Source organism: Aythya ferina, assembly GCF_964211825.1.
Source record: "Aythya ferina genome assembly, chromosome: 19".
In the NCBI taxonomy this organism is placed as follows: Eukaryota; Metazoa; Chordata; class Aves; order Anseriformes; family Anatidae; genus Aythya; species Aythya ferina.
Window position 1 is genome coordinate 6,503,825 of NC_140309.1, and position 15,093 is coordinate 6,518,917.

Below are 15,093 nucleotides of genomic sequence, written 5' to 3' on the forward strand. Positions count from 1 at the left end.
CACCCCTGGGGCGCAGAGAGGGAGCGGGGCTCCCGGAGGAGCAGCAGGCGCTGAAGGGTTAACGGGGAGTGTTTGCAGCCAGTCCCTTGTCACCAAGGAGAAGGGAGCAGCACTTGGGAAGGAAACAAAACACCCACTGCCCAGGAGGGACATTTCCCTTCCCAGGGCTACCTCGCACAGCCCTGAGACCCCAGAAGGGCTCCGGCACCCCACAGGCAGCCAGCCCTCGAGGGGACGAGCGGTGTCCCCGTCCTGGTGGCCTTGGTGGCAGAGAGTGAGCAGCACGGGGTGAGTGGGGAGGTGGGCTGGGGACACGGCTGGGGCAGCTCCCGGTGTCCCCATCGCCCTTTTCCCTCTGCCTCCTCCCAGCCCGGGATCTTATGGCACGATGTGGGGGGCGCCGGGTGCCGCGGAGAGGAGCATCCGTCCCTACCGCTCCAGCCAGCAGTACCTGTGCGCCATGAAGGAGGACCTGGCCGAGTGGCTGAAGGAGCTCTACGACCTGGACATCGAGGCGGGCACCTTCCTGGAGGTGCTGGAGACGGGGGCCGTGCTCTGCTCCCACGCCAACCACGTCGCCCAAGCTGCCGGGGAGTTCGCCTGTGCCTACCCCGCTGCAGCCCGCCGCCTCCGCCTGCCCGCCGCCGGCGTCGCCTGCAACCTGGCGGCACAGCCAGGCACCTTCCAGGCCAGGGACAACATCTCCAACTTCATCCAGTGGTGCAGGAAGGAGATGGGGATTAAAGGTAAGGCCTCGGGATCCAGCAGCCCCGGGATGCAGCATGCAATTCTCTTCCGGCCCCTCCTGGCATCGCCCTTGGTGTTTTCCCGTGTGTGCCCAAGGCCGGTGCCACCCCAGCGCTGGGCAGTGCCCGAGCTGGGATTTCTGCACCAAGCTGGGCTCACACAAACTCCTCCCGGCTTGGTGGTGGCTTTGCAGGGTGCTGGCACGCGGTGGATGTGTTTGCTCGGGTGGAAAAATGGGGATGGGAATGGGAAGGGCACATGGGAAGGGCACAAGGGCCCTGCCACGCACGGCACCATCTCGGCCATAAGGACCGGGAGCACCCTGGCTCGGGGCAGGGCGCTGTCACCTTGTCCCCACCAGCAGCGGTGCCTGGGTAGTGCCATGGGCATGGAGTGAAAGGTCCTCAGCACACCCAGCTGTGTGTGGCTCTGGGATGGCTCAAAACAGCCTCAGCATCTCCGCATGGAGATGGCCAAGGGAGAACATCCCCCCTGTGAATTTATCCCAACCCTTTCTGCACCCAGCCACGCTCCTAGCATCCGTGGGATGGCACAGCGAGGCGGGCAGAGCCGCTCCTCGGGGAAACAACACCCCCTCGGGTGGGTTTTCTCTACGCCCGTGCCCCCCCCCACAACCCCTTTGTCCCCGTCCCCTGGTGCACCTGCCCCAGACGTCCTGATGTTCGAGACGGAGGACCTGGTGCTGCGGAAGAACGAGAAGAACTTCGTGCTGTGCCTGCTGGAGCTGGCGCGCCGCGCCGCCCGCTTCGGCATGCGCGCCCCCACCCTGGTGCAGATGGAGGAGGAGATCGAGGAGGAGCTGCGGCAGGAGCTGCACCTGCCCCCCAAGGACACCCCCCTGCCACGGCCCCCCAGGGAACCCCGGGACCTTCGAAACCTCGACCAGATGGTAGGGTGGGGGGGGGGATGGAGGGGATGGTGGGGATGGGGATGGAGATGATTGGGATGGGGATAATGGGGATGGGATGATGGGGATGGTGGGGATGATGGGGATGATGGGATGATGGGGATGACGAGGATGATGAGGATGAGAGCCATCCCTGCTGCCCGCAGGTCCAGCACCTGGTGAGCCGCTGCACCTGCCCCGTGCAGTTCCCCATGATTAAGATATCGGACGGGAAATACCGCGTGGGCGACTCCGACACCCTCATCTTTGTCCGGGTGAGCCCGCTTTGGGCCTTGCTTTCAGGGTGTGGGCACCAGCAAGCCTGCCTCAGCTCCCAGTTTAGCTCCCTAAATCCATCCCCCAACAGGGCCAACATGGGGTTTTTGACAATTATCCACAAAATAGGGCAGCTGGGGCCCGTGGTGTGGGTTTGCATGGATGTAACCACCTGTGGGTGTGGGACAAAACCTCCTGTTTGGGGCTAAGCTGGCCCTACAGGTGATGGGAACCCTGTTTGGGGCTGATGCTCAACCCCTGCCTGGGTCTGAAGGCCTTCCCAAAGGGCTCAGCATCCACTGGTGGAGCAGGGAGCTTCCCAAAAGCCTCCCACCCCAGCCCCATTTTGTCATTTGGGGTGACAAAACACGCAGTGGGACATCAGAGGGAGACGAGACCCCCCCCAAATCGATGGTGCTGGGTGAAGCGGGGCTGATGGTGCTGCTCCTCGCGCAGATCCTGCGGGAACACGTCATGGTGCGGGTCGGGGGTGGCTGGGACACGCTGCAGCACTACCTGGACAAGCACGACCCGTGCCGCTGCACCTCGCTCTGTGAGTGCCCGTGCCGCTGGGAGGGGAGAAGGGGGGGGCTCATCGCTGCTTATGGGGTGCCTGCTGCTGCTTATGGGGTGCCTGCTGCTGCTCGTGGGGGTTTTCAGGAGCAGGAGGCCCCCCAACCCCAATACTGCGCTGGGAAATCATTGCTTTGGGGTATAGCTCTTGCTGGGTGGCCGCTAGAGGTCACGGCAGACTTTGGGAAGGAAAGAGACCTTTGCGAGGCCCAAATCCCTTTTTCAAGATGCTGGGGGCTGCGGGGAGCATCCCTGGCTGACAGCATGGGGGGGTGGGGGTCCTGAAAACCCCTCCCCAGGGTTGGGGTCTGTGAAGGTGATGGGGTGGTGGTGGCTGAGCCCCGTCTTCCCCCGCAGCTCACAAGCAGCACCCCCGGAGCAGGCCCCCCCAGCAGGTGCAGCACGAAGTCCAGCTCTGCAAAGCCCCCCCGGCCCCCGGCCGCGGGCAGCCCTCGCTGCTGGTCAGCCGCTCGCAGAGCCCGCTGCCCCCCGTCGCGTGGGGACCCCGCGCCCCCCACGCCCCCCGCCCCGGCCCCCTGCGCCCCGCCACCCCCTCGCCGGGTGCCAGCCCTCGCCGGGAGCCAGCGCAGCCCCGGAGGGTCCCTTCGGGCAGGTGAGGTGCAGAGCGGCTTCGTACCCCAAAACCGCCACTTTTTGGGGTGCTTTTTGTGCCATCCCTGGATGCAGGGGGACGCGGTGGCTCTGTGCACCCCCCTCTGTCTCTCTCTCCTTGCAGGACACGGGAACCACCGCCGAGGTCCCCTGCTCGACCCAGCACCCCCGGCTGTGGGGCCACGCAGCGGGCACCCACCCCGTCCCGGCTGGCCCCCGGCACGCGGGGCAGTGCGGGGGTCCCCGAGGTGCCACCTGGGAGCATCCTGGGGACCCCCCGTTCTGCAGCAGCACAGGGCAGGGGCAGGGCCCCCAGCGCCCAGAGTCGGGCACCGCCGCCTCCAAAAACCACCCAGCAAGGGGGGAGCTCGTCCGTGGGGGCTGCCAGGCTGCAGCAAGCAGGGGTCCCCGCTGCCGCCATGCCCCGTGCCCACAGCCCCATCAAGGTCAGTTCTTCCTCCCCGCACCGCGATGCCCGGGGGGCATCACAGAGCAGGAAAAGCCCCCGGGAAGGGAACCGGGCAGCCTGTGGACGTGGCCATCCAGCACCACCCCAAAACTCTTTGAGCCAAGCGCCAAAAGGGGACAGAAGTGTTAAACCCCCCAGCAAAGCCAGCCCGGCTGGCTGCCGGCCCCCGACCCCTCTGTCCCCTATCGCAAACGGGTGCAAGGGCTGTGCTGCTGGGGAGGGTCCCCAGCGGTGCCACCCAGCCACGAGCCCACCAGCCAAGGATGCTGAGAGCCCCGGGGTGCCAGCGGATGAACCGGGGGGAACCTGTGGCCATGGCAGGGGGGGCTCGGGGCTCCGGGGGTGCTGGGCACACTCACAGCCCCCGGGCTACGACAGGGTGCTGGAGGAGCTCGCCCACAACCGGCAGCCCCTGCGCCCCGTGGAGATGGAGAGCTGGGTGGCCCCAAAACCCCCCATGGCCACCCCGCAGCGTGCCGCCCTCCCAGCTGGGGGGACCACGGAGGAGCTGGCAGTGGGGTCCCAGACCCCGCAGGGCACGAGGGCGGCCACCCTGCTGAAACCCCGGCGGTGCCTGAAGAAACCCGAGCGCGTGCCCTCCATCTACAAGCTGAAGCTGCGGCCCAAAGTGCGTCCCCGGCGGGACCACCGGCCTGGGAAGGGCCCCTCACGCATCCCCACCCCACTGGGGCAGCGCCAGCCCCGTGCCCGGGGCCAGCATCGCCCCCCAGCCCCGACGCGACGCCCGCAGCCCGGGGGCGCGCACCCCGCAGCCAAGCCCTCGCTGGCTGACAGCGGCGCCTGGCTCACCGAGGACGATGAGGAGGCGTGGGTCTGACCCCCTGCCCCTTGGGTTTTGGGGGACCCCTCACTTGTGGGAGCCACAGTGCCCAAATTGGGGGCTGAGCCCCAGGAGGTCGGCGCAGGCAGCGCGATGCGGTTGCTTCTGGGGACACCACCGCGTGCCTCGGTCTTCCCCATCTGCGCAATGGAACCAAGGATGCCTGAGCCTTCCAGCACGCACAGCCTGGTGAGCTCAGGGCAGGGTGACATGATTTTCCTGATGCTCTGCTGGCATTTCGCTGCGGGCCCTGGTTTGGAGCAGCCCCCCTGCATTAAGGCTGCTCCAGCAAGGACGCATCTGCAGGGGTGTCACGGGGCGGCAGCGGCGGTCGGTGCTTGTGCAATAAGAGCTGTACCAAAGCCTCTTCTCTCCCAGCAGCTTTTCTGTGTGGGCAGGGAGGGAGAAGTCCCCGGTGACCGGTTCCGTGGGCAGCGAGCCCTGCTGGTGGGAAGGGTCCTGCCAGGGGGAACTCGGCTTCCCCAGGGGGCTTCCAGCGCCGCGGCGGGGCTGCGAGCGGTCCGGCGCCACGAGCAAGGAGCAGCGAGGCGGGTACAGAACAAGGGGGACAGACCTGATTTTAATTCGGGTTCAAGTAAAGGGGTGCAGGGCATTTCAGGAGGTGGAGACGTCTTGGGAATCTCCAACGAGAAGTCCAGGGGGGAAAGGGGAGCCATGTCCTGGAAACCGTGATGCACCTCCAGGAGGAGGAGAGGGCGAGCATCCTCATCGGGGCTGCACCGAGCCCACCTCGGGCTGTGTGACACCTCCTGGCTCAGCACACACACACACGGGGCAGAAAATGATATTTTTTTTTCCACCTTTCTGCCCCTGGGGACAGCTGGGGACATCCTCAGCCTCCCCCCAGCTCAGCAGCAGGTTATCTCTGTGTAGACGTAGGGCCGAGCGAGGAAACACAGAGCGGGACGAGGAGGTGGTGGCAGAGCGGTTACACTTTGGGATGAGGGCATATTTATGGGGCAGGGGGGCAAGGCAGTTTGATCCCAAGTGCTGCAGGGGTCAGGGGATGTGCTGATCCTCTGCCATCCCAGCCCCCAGCCCCGCTGTGCCGGGGGTCCCGGCCCCAATCCCGCTCTCCTCGCAGTGGTCCGGGAGCTGGGCACTGCTGCCAGAGCAGGGAGGGTTGTTAATACTAATATAACTTCTGTCTATAAAGTACAATAGAATATAACAATTATATTTATAACCATTTTTTTTTTTCCAAAATACTAAATAGATGCTATAAAAACCTGTAACTAATTGTGCTATAAACTGCAGGCTACAGGGTTATAACAAACAATGTATTGGCTTAGTCGCTGACATGTGCACGTCGGAGCACTGTATAAATGCTTTATTAGTAGCATTTACCGAGGAGTTTCCTTCTCAAACAATTTGGAGGGGTAAAGCTAGCGAGAGACCGATAACGTGGGCTGATCAATCCTGGTGAGATGGGTCTGGGCCGGCGGCGCGGCGCGGTGGGCTTGCCGTGAAGGTGAGGGATGGAGGATGGGAGCTGCTCTCCCCCAGCCCTGGGCCCTGTGCGCCTTCCCATCGACTTTTCTGTGTGATTTATTCCTTATTTTGTTTGGGGTAAGAAGATGGGGTTTTGGTTCCTAAAGCAGGTGGTGGGGGCAGCAGGGATGGAGCAGAACTGATGGTGGGGATGGAGCAGGAATTGGTGGTGGGGATGGAGGGATTTATGGCAGGGAATTATGGCAGGGATGGAAGAGGTATTGATGGTGGGGCTGGAGCAGGAATTGATGGTGGGGATGAAGCAGGGACTGACGGCAGGGATGGAGCAGTGATGCAGGGACAGACCGATGGCCGGGATGCGAGGCCAGGCTGAATGCAGTGGGCTAGAGCTCAGTGGGAAGGACTCTTAACAGCAAGAGTTACCAGGACAGCAGCAGTTCTGGGAAATGGAGCCTGTCGGTGGGGCAGAGGCAGTGGGTTTTGGTGTTGGCTGTTTCACAGCGTCCCTGTGTCACACGGGGACAAAGCCCAGACCTGCACCCCTCGCACCCGGCCCCATTTACGAGCTCGGGCTGCACTTTACCTCCCGGGCTCCAGGACAAGCTGCAGATGAGCTGGCAGTCCGGAGCGGAAACCAGCCAAAAGATTAATTTAAAAAGAAGAAAGAAAGAAAGAAAAATAAGGAGGGGCTCATTTTCCCATTAGGAATGTGCACAGAATTAAGAAATGAAAGTGGCAATGCAACCCCAGCTCCCTATTGCTTCGGAGGCTGCCTTTGTGCAGGCACCGTCCCCGTCTTGGATGGATGGATGGGCGTGAGCTTCCCCTGGGAAAAGCCCCGCAGGGGTTGGATCCACCTGGAAGTGCCGCCTGCCTAGCCAGGAACCCCTGCTTTTTGGGTCAGGATGCTGGGTTTTGGGTCGGGGTGCTGAGCTGTGCCCAGCGTTTAATGGCAGCAGCTTTGGCCCTAAAAACCCGGGGGCTGGCGAAGCCTCTGCGGGGCTGGTGCATACGGGGAGGACGAGGCTTGAGGAAAGGGAGCTGGTGGGGGTGGGAATAGCACTTTTTGGGGCAGGGGAACCAAACCAGGCTGCCCGGCTCAGGCACAGAGCAGCAAGAGCCCACAGAGGTGACCAGCTCGGGCCGTGGCGGCGCAGGGAGGCAGCGCTCAGCCCTGAGGTGGGAATTGGAGGTCGGTGGGACCACGGGGCTCTCCCCGAGCGGCTCCTTCATGCAGAGAAGTGAGGATCCAGCTGAGGTCCTCCCTCACCCCTCACCTCCGGGCCCCACCTGGCCCAGCCTGACCCGACCCCCCGGCGGCCACCGCATCGCCCTGCCCGGCCCCGTGCCGTGCGCGCTGTGTCCCCAAATGTCACCGCAGGGGAAGCAACACCCGGGGTGCCTCTGGTGTAGCTCCCAGCAGAGCATCACCCCGGCAGGGCTGGGGGTCCTGCGGGGACACGGCCCCGGGGAGGGGTCCGTGGGGGTCGGGGGGGCTCACATGATGGTGCATCGGTTCCTGCGCAGGGCGCCCTGGAATCGGATGGTGGTGTGGACGTGCTTGCAGCGGGCGCAGCCCACGCTCTTCAGGAGCTCGCTGAAGAGCAGCAGGATGTGCCAGTTGTACTTGGCCGAGCACTCGATGTAGCCGCACTTCCACGTCTTCTTCACCAGGTTGGAGACGTTCCAGCGCGGGATCACCCGGCCCCGCTGCAGGTCCCGCTTGTTGCCCACGATGATGATGGGCGTCTCCGACGTGCCGATGACCCTGGGGCGGGAGGGCGGTGAGGGAGGGCAGAGACACGGAGCCACAACCCAGCCCCAGCCTGTCCTGTCCCCTTGTCCCTCTCCGTGGCCACCAAGGGGGCCCCGTGTCACCCCAAGGTGCTTTTCCCCAGGAATATCTGCCCTGGGATGTAAGAGGCTCAGCAGGGGGTTATAGGATCCCATCCCCACCACGATACCACCCCACTCTTGGCATGCCCCCGCCGGTGAACGGCCCCTACCTCGTCTCCAGGATCTGCTGGCGGATGGTTTTGATGTACTCGAAGCTGTCAAAGCAACAGATGTCATAGACCAGGATGTAGGCATGGACGCTCCGGAGCCCCCTGCAACACACGTCCGCCCACTCCTGCAAGGTGCAGAGAGGGATCAATCCTGGCGTGCCCCGGGGGACGCCCCGCACCGCCTGGGGGCTGGACGCGTTTGTAGGGGGAAAGATGTTTGTAGGATCCGGCCCCTGGGCACGTTGCAGTGTGTGGGGTCCTGGATGGGAGCGTTTCACCGCACGTTTCCCCAGCCCCAAAGTGCAGCACCCATCGCACCTCTGCTCTGCACCCTGTCCCTGCAACGCCTCCATCTCCCCCCTTTGGCAGCTCCCCCCAGGATCACGTAACCCAGAGGAAGGATAAGGGGATTTGCCAGCCCCAGTTCCTCTCCGGAGCGAGGATTAAAGCCTTTCTCTGCACCTCCGCCCAGGGGCAGCCTTACTGGAGCTGGGTGAAGGGGGCTGAAAGCCTGGGTGTAAAGCTTCCCTCCCTCCAGAGCTGCTCGTTGGGCTGTTTAGGGGTGATGGAGCCCAGGTTTGGGGCAGGGGAGGCTGCGGGGTCCCAGGCCAGCAGCTCTGCAGCACGGCAGCACTGCTGGTGGCAGCAGGAAGGTGACAGCAAAGGGGACCTGGGGACAGGCAGGGAGCAGCGGCTGCTCGGGAGCGGGGTCTGCTGAGGACAAGTAACACCAGTAACCGGCCCCAAAGCACAGCGTCCCCAGTGCAGCCCGTCCCCGCTTCCCAGTGGATCCCACTGGATCCCCAGCACGTCCCCGCTGTGGGATGGAGCCATCCCCCCCGAGGTGTCCATGGGGTTATGTTCTGGGGGATGCCTCTGGGCTGTGCTGAGGCTGCCGTGACCCTGGGTTACGGCGCGTGCAGGTGGCTCCGCGAGGATCCCTCCCGAGGTTGGGCTGGGAAGGAGAGGGACGCACGGAGCAGAAAAGGCTCCGATGCTCCCCAGGCAAAGCCCGAGCACACGGTGAATCATCCCTTCTGGGTTTATGATCTCCGGGAACGAGGCTAAATGAGACCGAGGACCGGAGGAAATCGCGGAGAGGAAAGTTTCACGGCGTGGTTCACTGCCTCGTGCAGACCCCAGCAGCCAGAGCTGGGCACAGGAGGGAGCAGGGAGCACCCCAACCCCTGCTCAGGTCCCTGGGGAGGAGGTGATGCTCCCGGCCACGTTACAAGGAGGAGGGCAGGTGCAGTGCCAGTGTCTCGGCTTACTCCGAGCACATCCACGTTTGGATTCCTGGGGATGCTCGAGGCCAGAGTGGGACATCGGGGAGCTGGGGCCGTGCTCCTCTCCCAGGCCATCTCCGCAGGGAGGCTGCTCCTGGGCAAGGAGCGGAGCCCAGCGATGCCTCCAGCAGCCCCGGCCGCTGTCTGCCCCCGCCGTGGTGCCCCCTTCCCCTCCGGGAGCCCCTCCGACCAGCCCCTGCCCTGGGAGCCTCCATCTGTTCCCACCGCCCGCCTCCCCTTGAGCACAGCGAGGCACGGAGTTAATTGAGTATGTGAGCGTCGTCTGCCATGTCAATAAATTACCCTTTGTTATTTCGGGCTGTGTCTCTCGCTGACCTTTCGTTCCCTGCACACGCCGTTTAATTTTTAACCCCCCCCCCCGGCGCTCCCTTCACCTCCTGCCCCGCAGCTTCGGGCAAGCACGGGGCCCTGCAGAGCCCCCCTGACCCTGTCCCCACGGGGAGCAGGAGCAGTGTAATTACACTGATTAAAGATACAAGACAGCCCATCCCTGCCAGCGGCACGGGGTTAAAATCCCCTTTTCCCCCGCTGGACCCCGCAGGCGGTGGTGGTGGCAGCTGCGGGGCTGGGGAGCAGCGGGGTCGGCGCTGCTGGGATCGATCCAGGCACCGCTGTGGGGTGAGGGGTGTAAGGAACCCCTCATTGGGGTAAACACGAGCCCATAGCGAGGAAAACGGCCTTTCCCATAGGGAAAAGAGGAGCAGGCTTAGAGGAACCACAGAGAAACACAGCAAAACCCCAAGCCCACAACAGGGGTGGCCTTCAGGCAACGGGTGCGCCGTGCTTTGGCTCTCCAGGACCTCTGAGATTTTCACCCAAGGGTTTTGGCCGCGCTCCCCGAGCCCTTTGCTGGTCCAGGACAGTGATGGGAACGGATCCCAGTGCCCTGCCCCAGCACCCAGATGGACAAGGAGACCCAGAGGAGCCACGGGCACCCCCTTGGGTGGGAAACAGAGAGGGAAACCGCCCCTCCAGGGCTGGAAATCATTTTAGGCGAATAAGCTGCAATTAAAAAATAAATTAAAAAAAATAAAAATTAATTAAAAAACCAACAAAACCAACCACCTTATCCCATCCTGCCGCTCTGAAGCCACCATCCTCGGCGTTTAGGTAAGCCAAACCCCGAGCGGGGGCTTGCTCGGCTCTCCCCCGGCGCCCCTACCTGCAGCGTGTTGACGGGGAAGGCGCTGATGGGGGGGAAGTCCATGATCTGCAGGTCGTGGACGTGGCCGTTCATCACGACGGCGGGCAGGTAGACGCGGCGGGCCGTGGTGGGCACGCAGACCTCGCTGAACTCGTTGTAGAGGAACTGCCGGACTATGGCGCTCTTGCCCACGCCCTGGGCTCCCAGCACGGCGATCTTGAAGGTCGCCACCATGCCGCCGCGCGCCGGCCGCTGCCCCGGTGCTGCCCCCGCGGCTCCGAGGCTGCATATTCCCGCGCAGGGGGCCTCAGCCCCATTCAGGATGCGTGTCCCCGCCGGGACAGCCCGTCACTGCAAGGCCGGGGGGAAGAGGTCAGGTGCTGGGGATGCCCCGCAGACCCCGCTGGTGCTGCGGGTTGGGGTTTTCGGAGATGGATAAAGGGTTATGGCTGTCCCCTGGGAGCTGGGCTATGCACCCAGCATGGACACTGCGAGAGCCAAGGGTCCCCCATCCCAAAAAAGCCAGGATTTGGGCAAGCCCTGCCCCAGGAAGGGTCTCACCTGGGTTTCCTAAAAGGCAGCAGAACCCTGGAGACCATCCTGTGCCCATCGCCTCCCTCCCGCCGCACCCTGGGGATCTCCTGCTCCCATTTCACCACCGCTCCTCTTCTCCTTTGGGTTTCCTTTTGGCTCCTGCCCTTTCCAAAGCCCCACGGGAGGCACATTCAGCCCCTCTGGCACCAGAGCAAGGAAACCTCCTGGGGAGGGCCCAGCAGCTCAGGGTCCCCCCGGGCCTGGCAGAGCAGGGGCCGCGTCCCCTGGCACCCCCAGCGGCTCCGGTGCCGCCCCGAGCTGGGGAATCCATCTTCCCTCTGCTTGGACAGCCAGAACTGCCTCTTGCTGGGGAGGGGATCGCTCTGTGCCTGCGAGCGACAGCTTTAATATTTAATTTCAGGCTTTGAGCGGTTTGGCAATTAACTTGATGGAGGCTAATTTCCGAGCCAGCTGACGGGGCGAGCCCGCAAGCCGCGGGCACACGTGGCGAGGCAGGAGGGGGCCCTGGGGTAGGGCTGGGCGTGGAGGGGGCACGGGGGGCAATAACCCACACACACGGGTGCAGGAGCTGGGTCTGAGGGTCCCGAACGCCCGCTGGCAATGGGGGTTTGATGGAAGCAGCAGGGGCAATGGGATGGGTCCTGCTCTGGCCCCCATCCTTAGGAACCTGCTCGTGCTTTCTCCTGGGGCATGGATGCTTTTACCAATTCCTGCTGCTCTCGTCTGCTTTCCCTGAAAAACATCCCCAAAGCACAGGGCAGCGCTCCCCGAGCTGCCAGAAGGCAGCGGGCTCCAGCCGCCCCGTTCCCATGGGGTTCTTCACCCCGGGGAGATCCCGGCCCCGGACATCCCCACTGCGGGTGCTGAGCGGCCGGGCTGGGCCAGTGCTGGCACCGGGACTGGGGGCCTTCAGCAGGGCCTGATCCAGCCCAGGGGCAGCAGGGAGGGTTTGTGCCCGGGGCTGGGGCCATGGCACGGGGCTGGGACCACCCCGCAGGTGCCGAGTGCCTCCGGGGACCCGTGCGCCCCAGCCCCGTGCCCGGAGCGTTCCCAAGCCGCGTGCCTTGGGGTGGGGGACGCGGGGGGCTCAGCCCCGCCAGGGCCTCGCTCTGCCAGCAGAAAGCACTGTCATGGCCAGGCCACCCCTCTGCAGGGACAGCCCCGTCCCCACAGCCCCTTCCCCTTCCCAAAAGCGACCCCAGCTCCCCTCCGGGGCCGGGGGCACGCAGCCGGGCAGCCCCAGCCCCGCAGGACACCGCGGGGTGCCCGAGCTGCAGAGCCGAGCGCTGCCCTGACACCCTGCCGGGGGTCCCCAAAACCCTGTCCCCCTCCCGGCCGGCAGACGGGGACCCACACACAGGGAAAGCCACCCCACAGGCCCCAAGAAGCCGCTCTGCCCCCGAAACACCCGGAGCTGCCCGCTGGCAGTTTGGGGCCACCGGGGGAAACTGAGGCGCGCAGTGGGGACGCGGCGGTGGCCACGGGGGGACCGCGGTGAGGCCGAGCCCGGCAGCACCCCACGGGCTGTGGGGCCGGGACGTGACCCCCGGCTGCGGGTACAGCCCCGGGGCACCGTGACCTTGGGCACCCCAATTTGCCCCCCCCCCACCCCGGGGGGGTAGGACCCAGCCGGCCCCGTCCCGCTCCCCACGGGGCCAGCATCACCTCCCCAAGCCCGAGCCCTGCGGAGGGGAGCGGGGGGGCTTTGGGGTCGCCCCCCGGGGTGCCCATTAAAGGGCTGTAGCACCACAGGGATGCTTGGGGGGGGGGGGGGGGGCGCAGACCCCCCCCATACCCAACTAGGCAGGAGGAGGGGGGGGGGGGAGCATCTTAGCTCCACCGCTCAACTTTACGGGGTCCCCCCACCCCGCTGCCCCCCTCCCAGCGGCAACTTTGCCCCCTCCCCATCACCCCCCCATTCCCTCCGTGCCCCCCCCCCCTCCCCCCGGTACCTTGCAGCGGCGGCCCGGGCCGGCGGCGCCCCGGCGGGCGGCGGAGCCATGCGGCGAGCCCGGTGCGGGGACCGGGAGGCGGCGGGGGCTGGGGGCGGGGGGGGGGACACGGGGAGGGCTGGGGGGGGATAAAGGGGAAGGGGGGAACCCGGGCACGGCCGGGATGGGGCTGCCGGGGGGCCGGGGGGGGGAGCAAACGGGAGGCGGCCGGGGCTGGAGGCTGAGCCCCCCGGGGGGGGGTTGAGGCTGGGGATGCCCGAGCAGGGGGGGCTGGAGGAGGCCGGGGAGGGGGCGGGCAGTGCCCGGAGCGCTGCGGGCTCTGCCCGGGGAGGGAAGGAGGCTGTGGCCGGGCGGGGATGTGCGGGGACTGCCCGCGGAGGGAGGCAGGCGGGGATGGAGGCAGCGCCCGGGAGATGCTGCGGGGAATGCCCGGCCCGCTGCGCTCCGCAGGGAGCCGCGAAGGGCACCGGCTTCTCCTCCCGGGGCTCTGGGGAGGTGCCGCTGGCAGAGGACCCTCCCATGGCCCCCGCAGCGCGGATCGGGCACCCCCTGGCTGCCCAGCACCCGTGGAGGGGGGGGGGGGGCCCGGTGCCCTCAGCCTTTCCTCCTCCCCCCCTCCCATGGCAGGACCCTCGCCCGCCCCGACCCCACCGCCCCGCTCGCTTTGGGGCTCGGTGCTCCTGGGCCCCTCCGTGGGGGCTTCTCCGAGCCCCCCTGTCCCGGGGGGGTGCTCCCACTTCGGTGTGGGGTGAGGCCGGATGGAGGAAGGGGCGTTTTGGGAACAGAAGCTGCGTTTTTGGGACACCCCACATTGAGCTGTTACCCGATGGCGATGAAAGGGGTGCCTGTGGCTCCAGGCAGGGACCCACTTCCCCCCCCTCAAGGGCTCCCCCCAGCTTCTCTGCTCCTCCAAGTGCCCCCCAAGCCCTGCTCCTGCTCCCCAGGACTCCAGCGAGCACCGGGACACCCCCGTGGGGCTTGGCAGAGCCCAAGCATCGACCATGGCACAGCCGGGACCCCCAGCCTCGCTGACACCTTTTGCTGGGAAAAAATCATCCAGAGGGGCTCGTCCCCAGGGTGAGGAGGGTGCCAGCATCAGCACACAGCCACAGCAGCCCTCTTCCTTCCCAGAGGAAAATGGGACAGCAGGCACGGCCCCACAAATGGGGGGGACACGGGGAGCCAGCAAAGCCTCGGTGCTGCTCTGCGCCACGGCTGGGCAAAGGCAGGCAGAGCCCTTCCCTGCATCTCAACCCCAGGCTTTCAGAGATGTGGGGCTTGTTTTCCTGCAAAGCTGCCTGGTGCTCACATCTAGGGAAATATTCGGGTGTCCCTGCGGGCTGCTACCAGCCCCAGGTGCTGCTCCTCTCCCCCGGCCCCCCAGCAGCCCTTCCTGGCATCGCCGAGGAGCTGCGCTCAGCTTGAGACGTTTCTGGGAAAGGGCAGGGATCGCGGCTGCACACCAAACCAACTCGCCTGCACAATCCAGGCTCCAGCCTGGGGGCTATTTTTAGCAGTTCCCTCCGAGATGCTCTTCACTTGCAGTTTTATTTGTGAAATTTAATATACGGTGGCGGGGGGAAGGGAGCGGGGCCGGATCCCGGCGCGTCCCCGCCGGCGCGGAGGCTTCGCCCAGCCCCAGCCACGGGAGACGGATGTGAACCTAAAACCGGCCACCAAATTGCTCCCACGTCCTGGCACATGGGTGGCAGCAGGGGACGAGCGAGGCTGAGGGCTCGGGGGCTGTCACAGCTTCTCCACGTTCTGCCCCATGGGCTTGGGGACCTGCTGTCACCCCTTACACACACATGGAGCAGGATGCGCGAGGCTGTTGGGAGCCGCAGTGGTTTTGGGGAGCCCGCCCAGTGATTTTGGCTGGCCCCATCTCAGCCAGAGCAGCCTGAAGCAGCCGGGGAGGTTCCTGCCCCGTGGTGTGGTCCCCCTGCAGCAGCTCCGAGCCTGGGGACGGCCACCTGAGCTGAGGACTGACGGTGCTAAGGAAGCAAACCCAGTTTGCAGGGAACGGCACAGCCCAGGGTCGCCGTGTCCCCGTTTGCAGGGCATGAGCGTGCCGGTAAATCCAGAGCAGCAGCAAAGACCGAGTTCTCCCCGAGGAGCCCCTGGCAGAACTGTGGGGAGGGACAAACCCTTCCCCTCGCCATGGGATGTGACAGGGACGGTGGCAGCCCCGGGGGCTCATGGCACTGTGGGTTCCCACTGAACGCTGCCCC

At 65.5% G+C, this 15,093-nt stretch overlaps 2 protein-coding genes across 3 annotated transcripts; one reads left to right on the top strand and one right to left on the bottom strand.

Moving 5' to 3' along the window:
• The first annotated feature begins 138 nt into the window (after positions 1 to 138).
• Positions 139 to 5,285, top strand: GAS2L2 (growth arrest specific 2 like 2). The gene is made up of 7 exons (XM_084493054.1): positions 139 to 288; positions 370 to 746; positions 1,419 to 1,657; positions 1,822 to 1,929; positions 2,387 to 2,483; positions 2,861 to 3,116; positions 3,240 to 5,285. Exons 2-7 carry the CDS (start codon positions 389 to 391, stop codon positions 4,420 to 4,422), a joined length of 2,241 nt encoding a protein of 746 aa, XP_084349180.1. The 5' UTR covers positions 139 to 288; positions 370 to 388; the 3' UTR covers positions 4,423 to 5,285.
• Positions 4,979 to 13,319, bottom strand: RASL10B (RAS like family 10 member B). 2 transcript variants are annotated; one of them, XM_084493063.1, is made up of 4 exons: positions 12,863 to 13,319; positions 10,374 to 10,706; positions 7,905 to 7,949; positions 4,979 to 7,666 (listed from the first exon to the last, which is right to left on the bottom strand). In XM_084493063.1, exons 2-4 carry the CDS (start codon positions 10,587 to 10,589, stop codon positions 7,271 to 7,273), a joined length of 657 nt encoding a protein of 218 aa, XP_084349189.1. In that variant the 5' UTR covers positions 10,590 to 10,706; positions 12,863 to 13,319; the 3' UTR covers positions 4,979 to 7,270. The 2 variants fall into 2 exon arrangements, with proteins under 2 accessions (XP_084349189.1, XP_084349190.1); XM_084493064.1 differs by having other exon boundaries at positions 7,905 to 8,029; positions 12,863 to 13,008.
• Between the last annotated feature and the right edge of the window lie 1,774 nt (positions 13,320 to 15,093).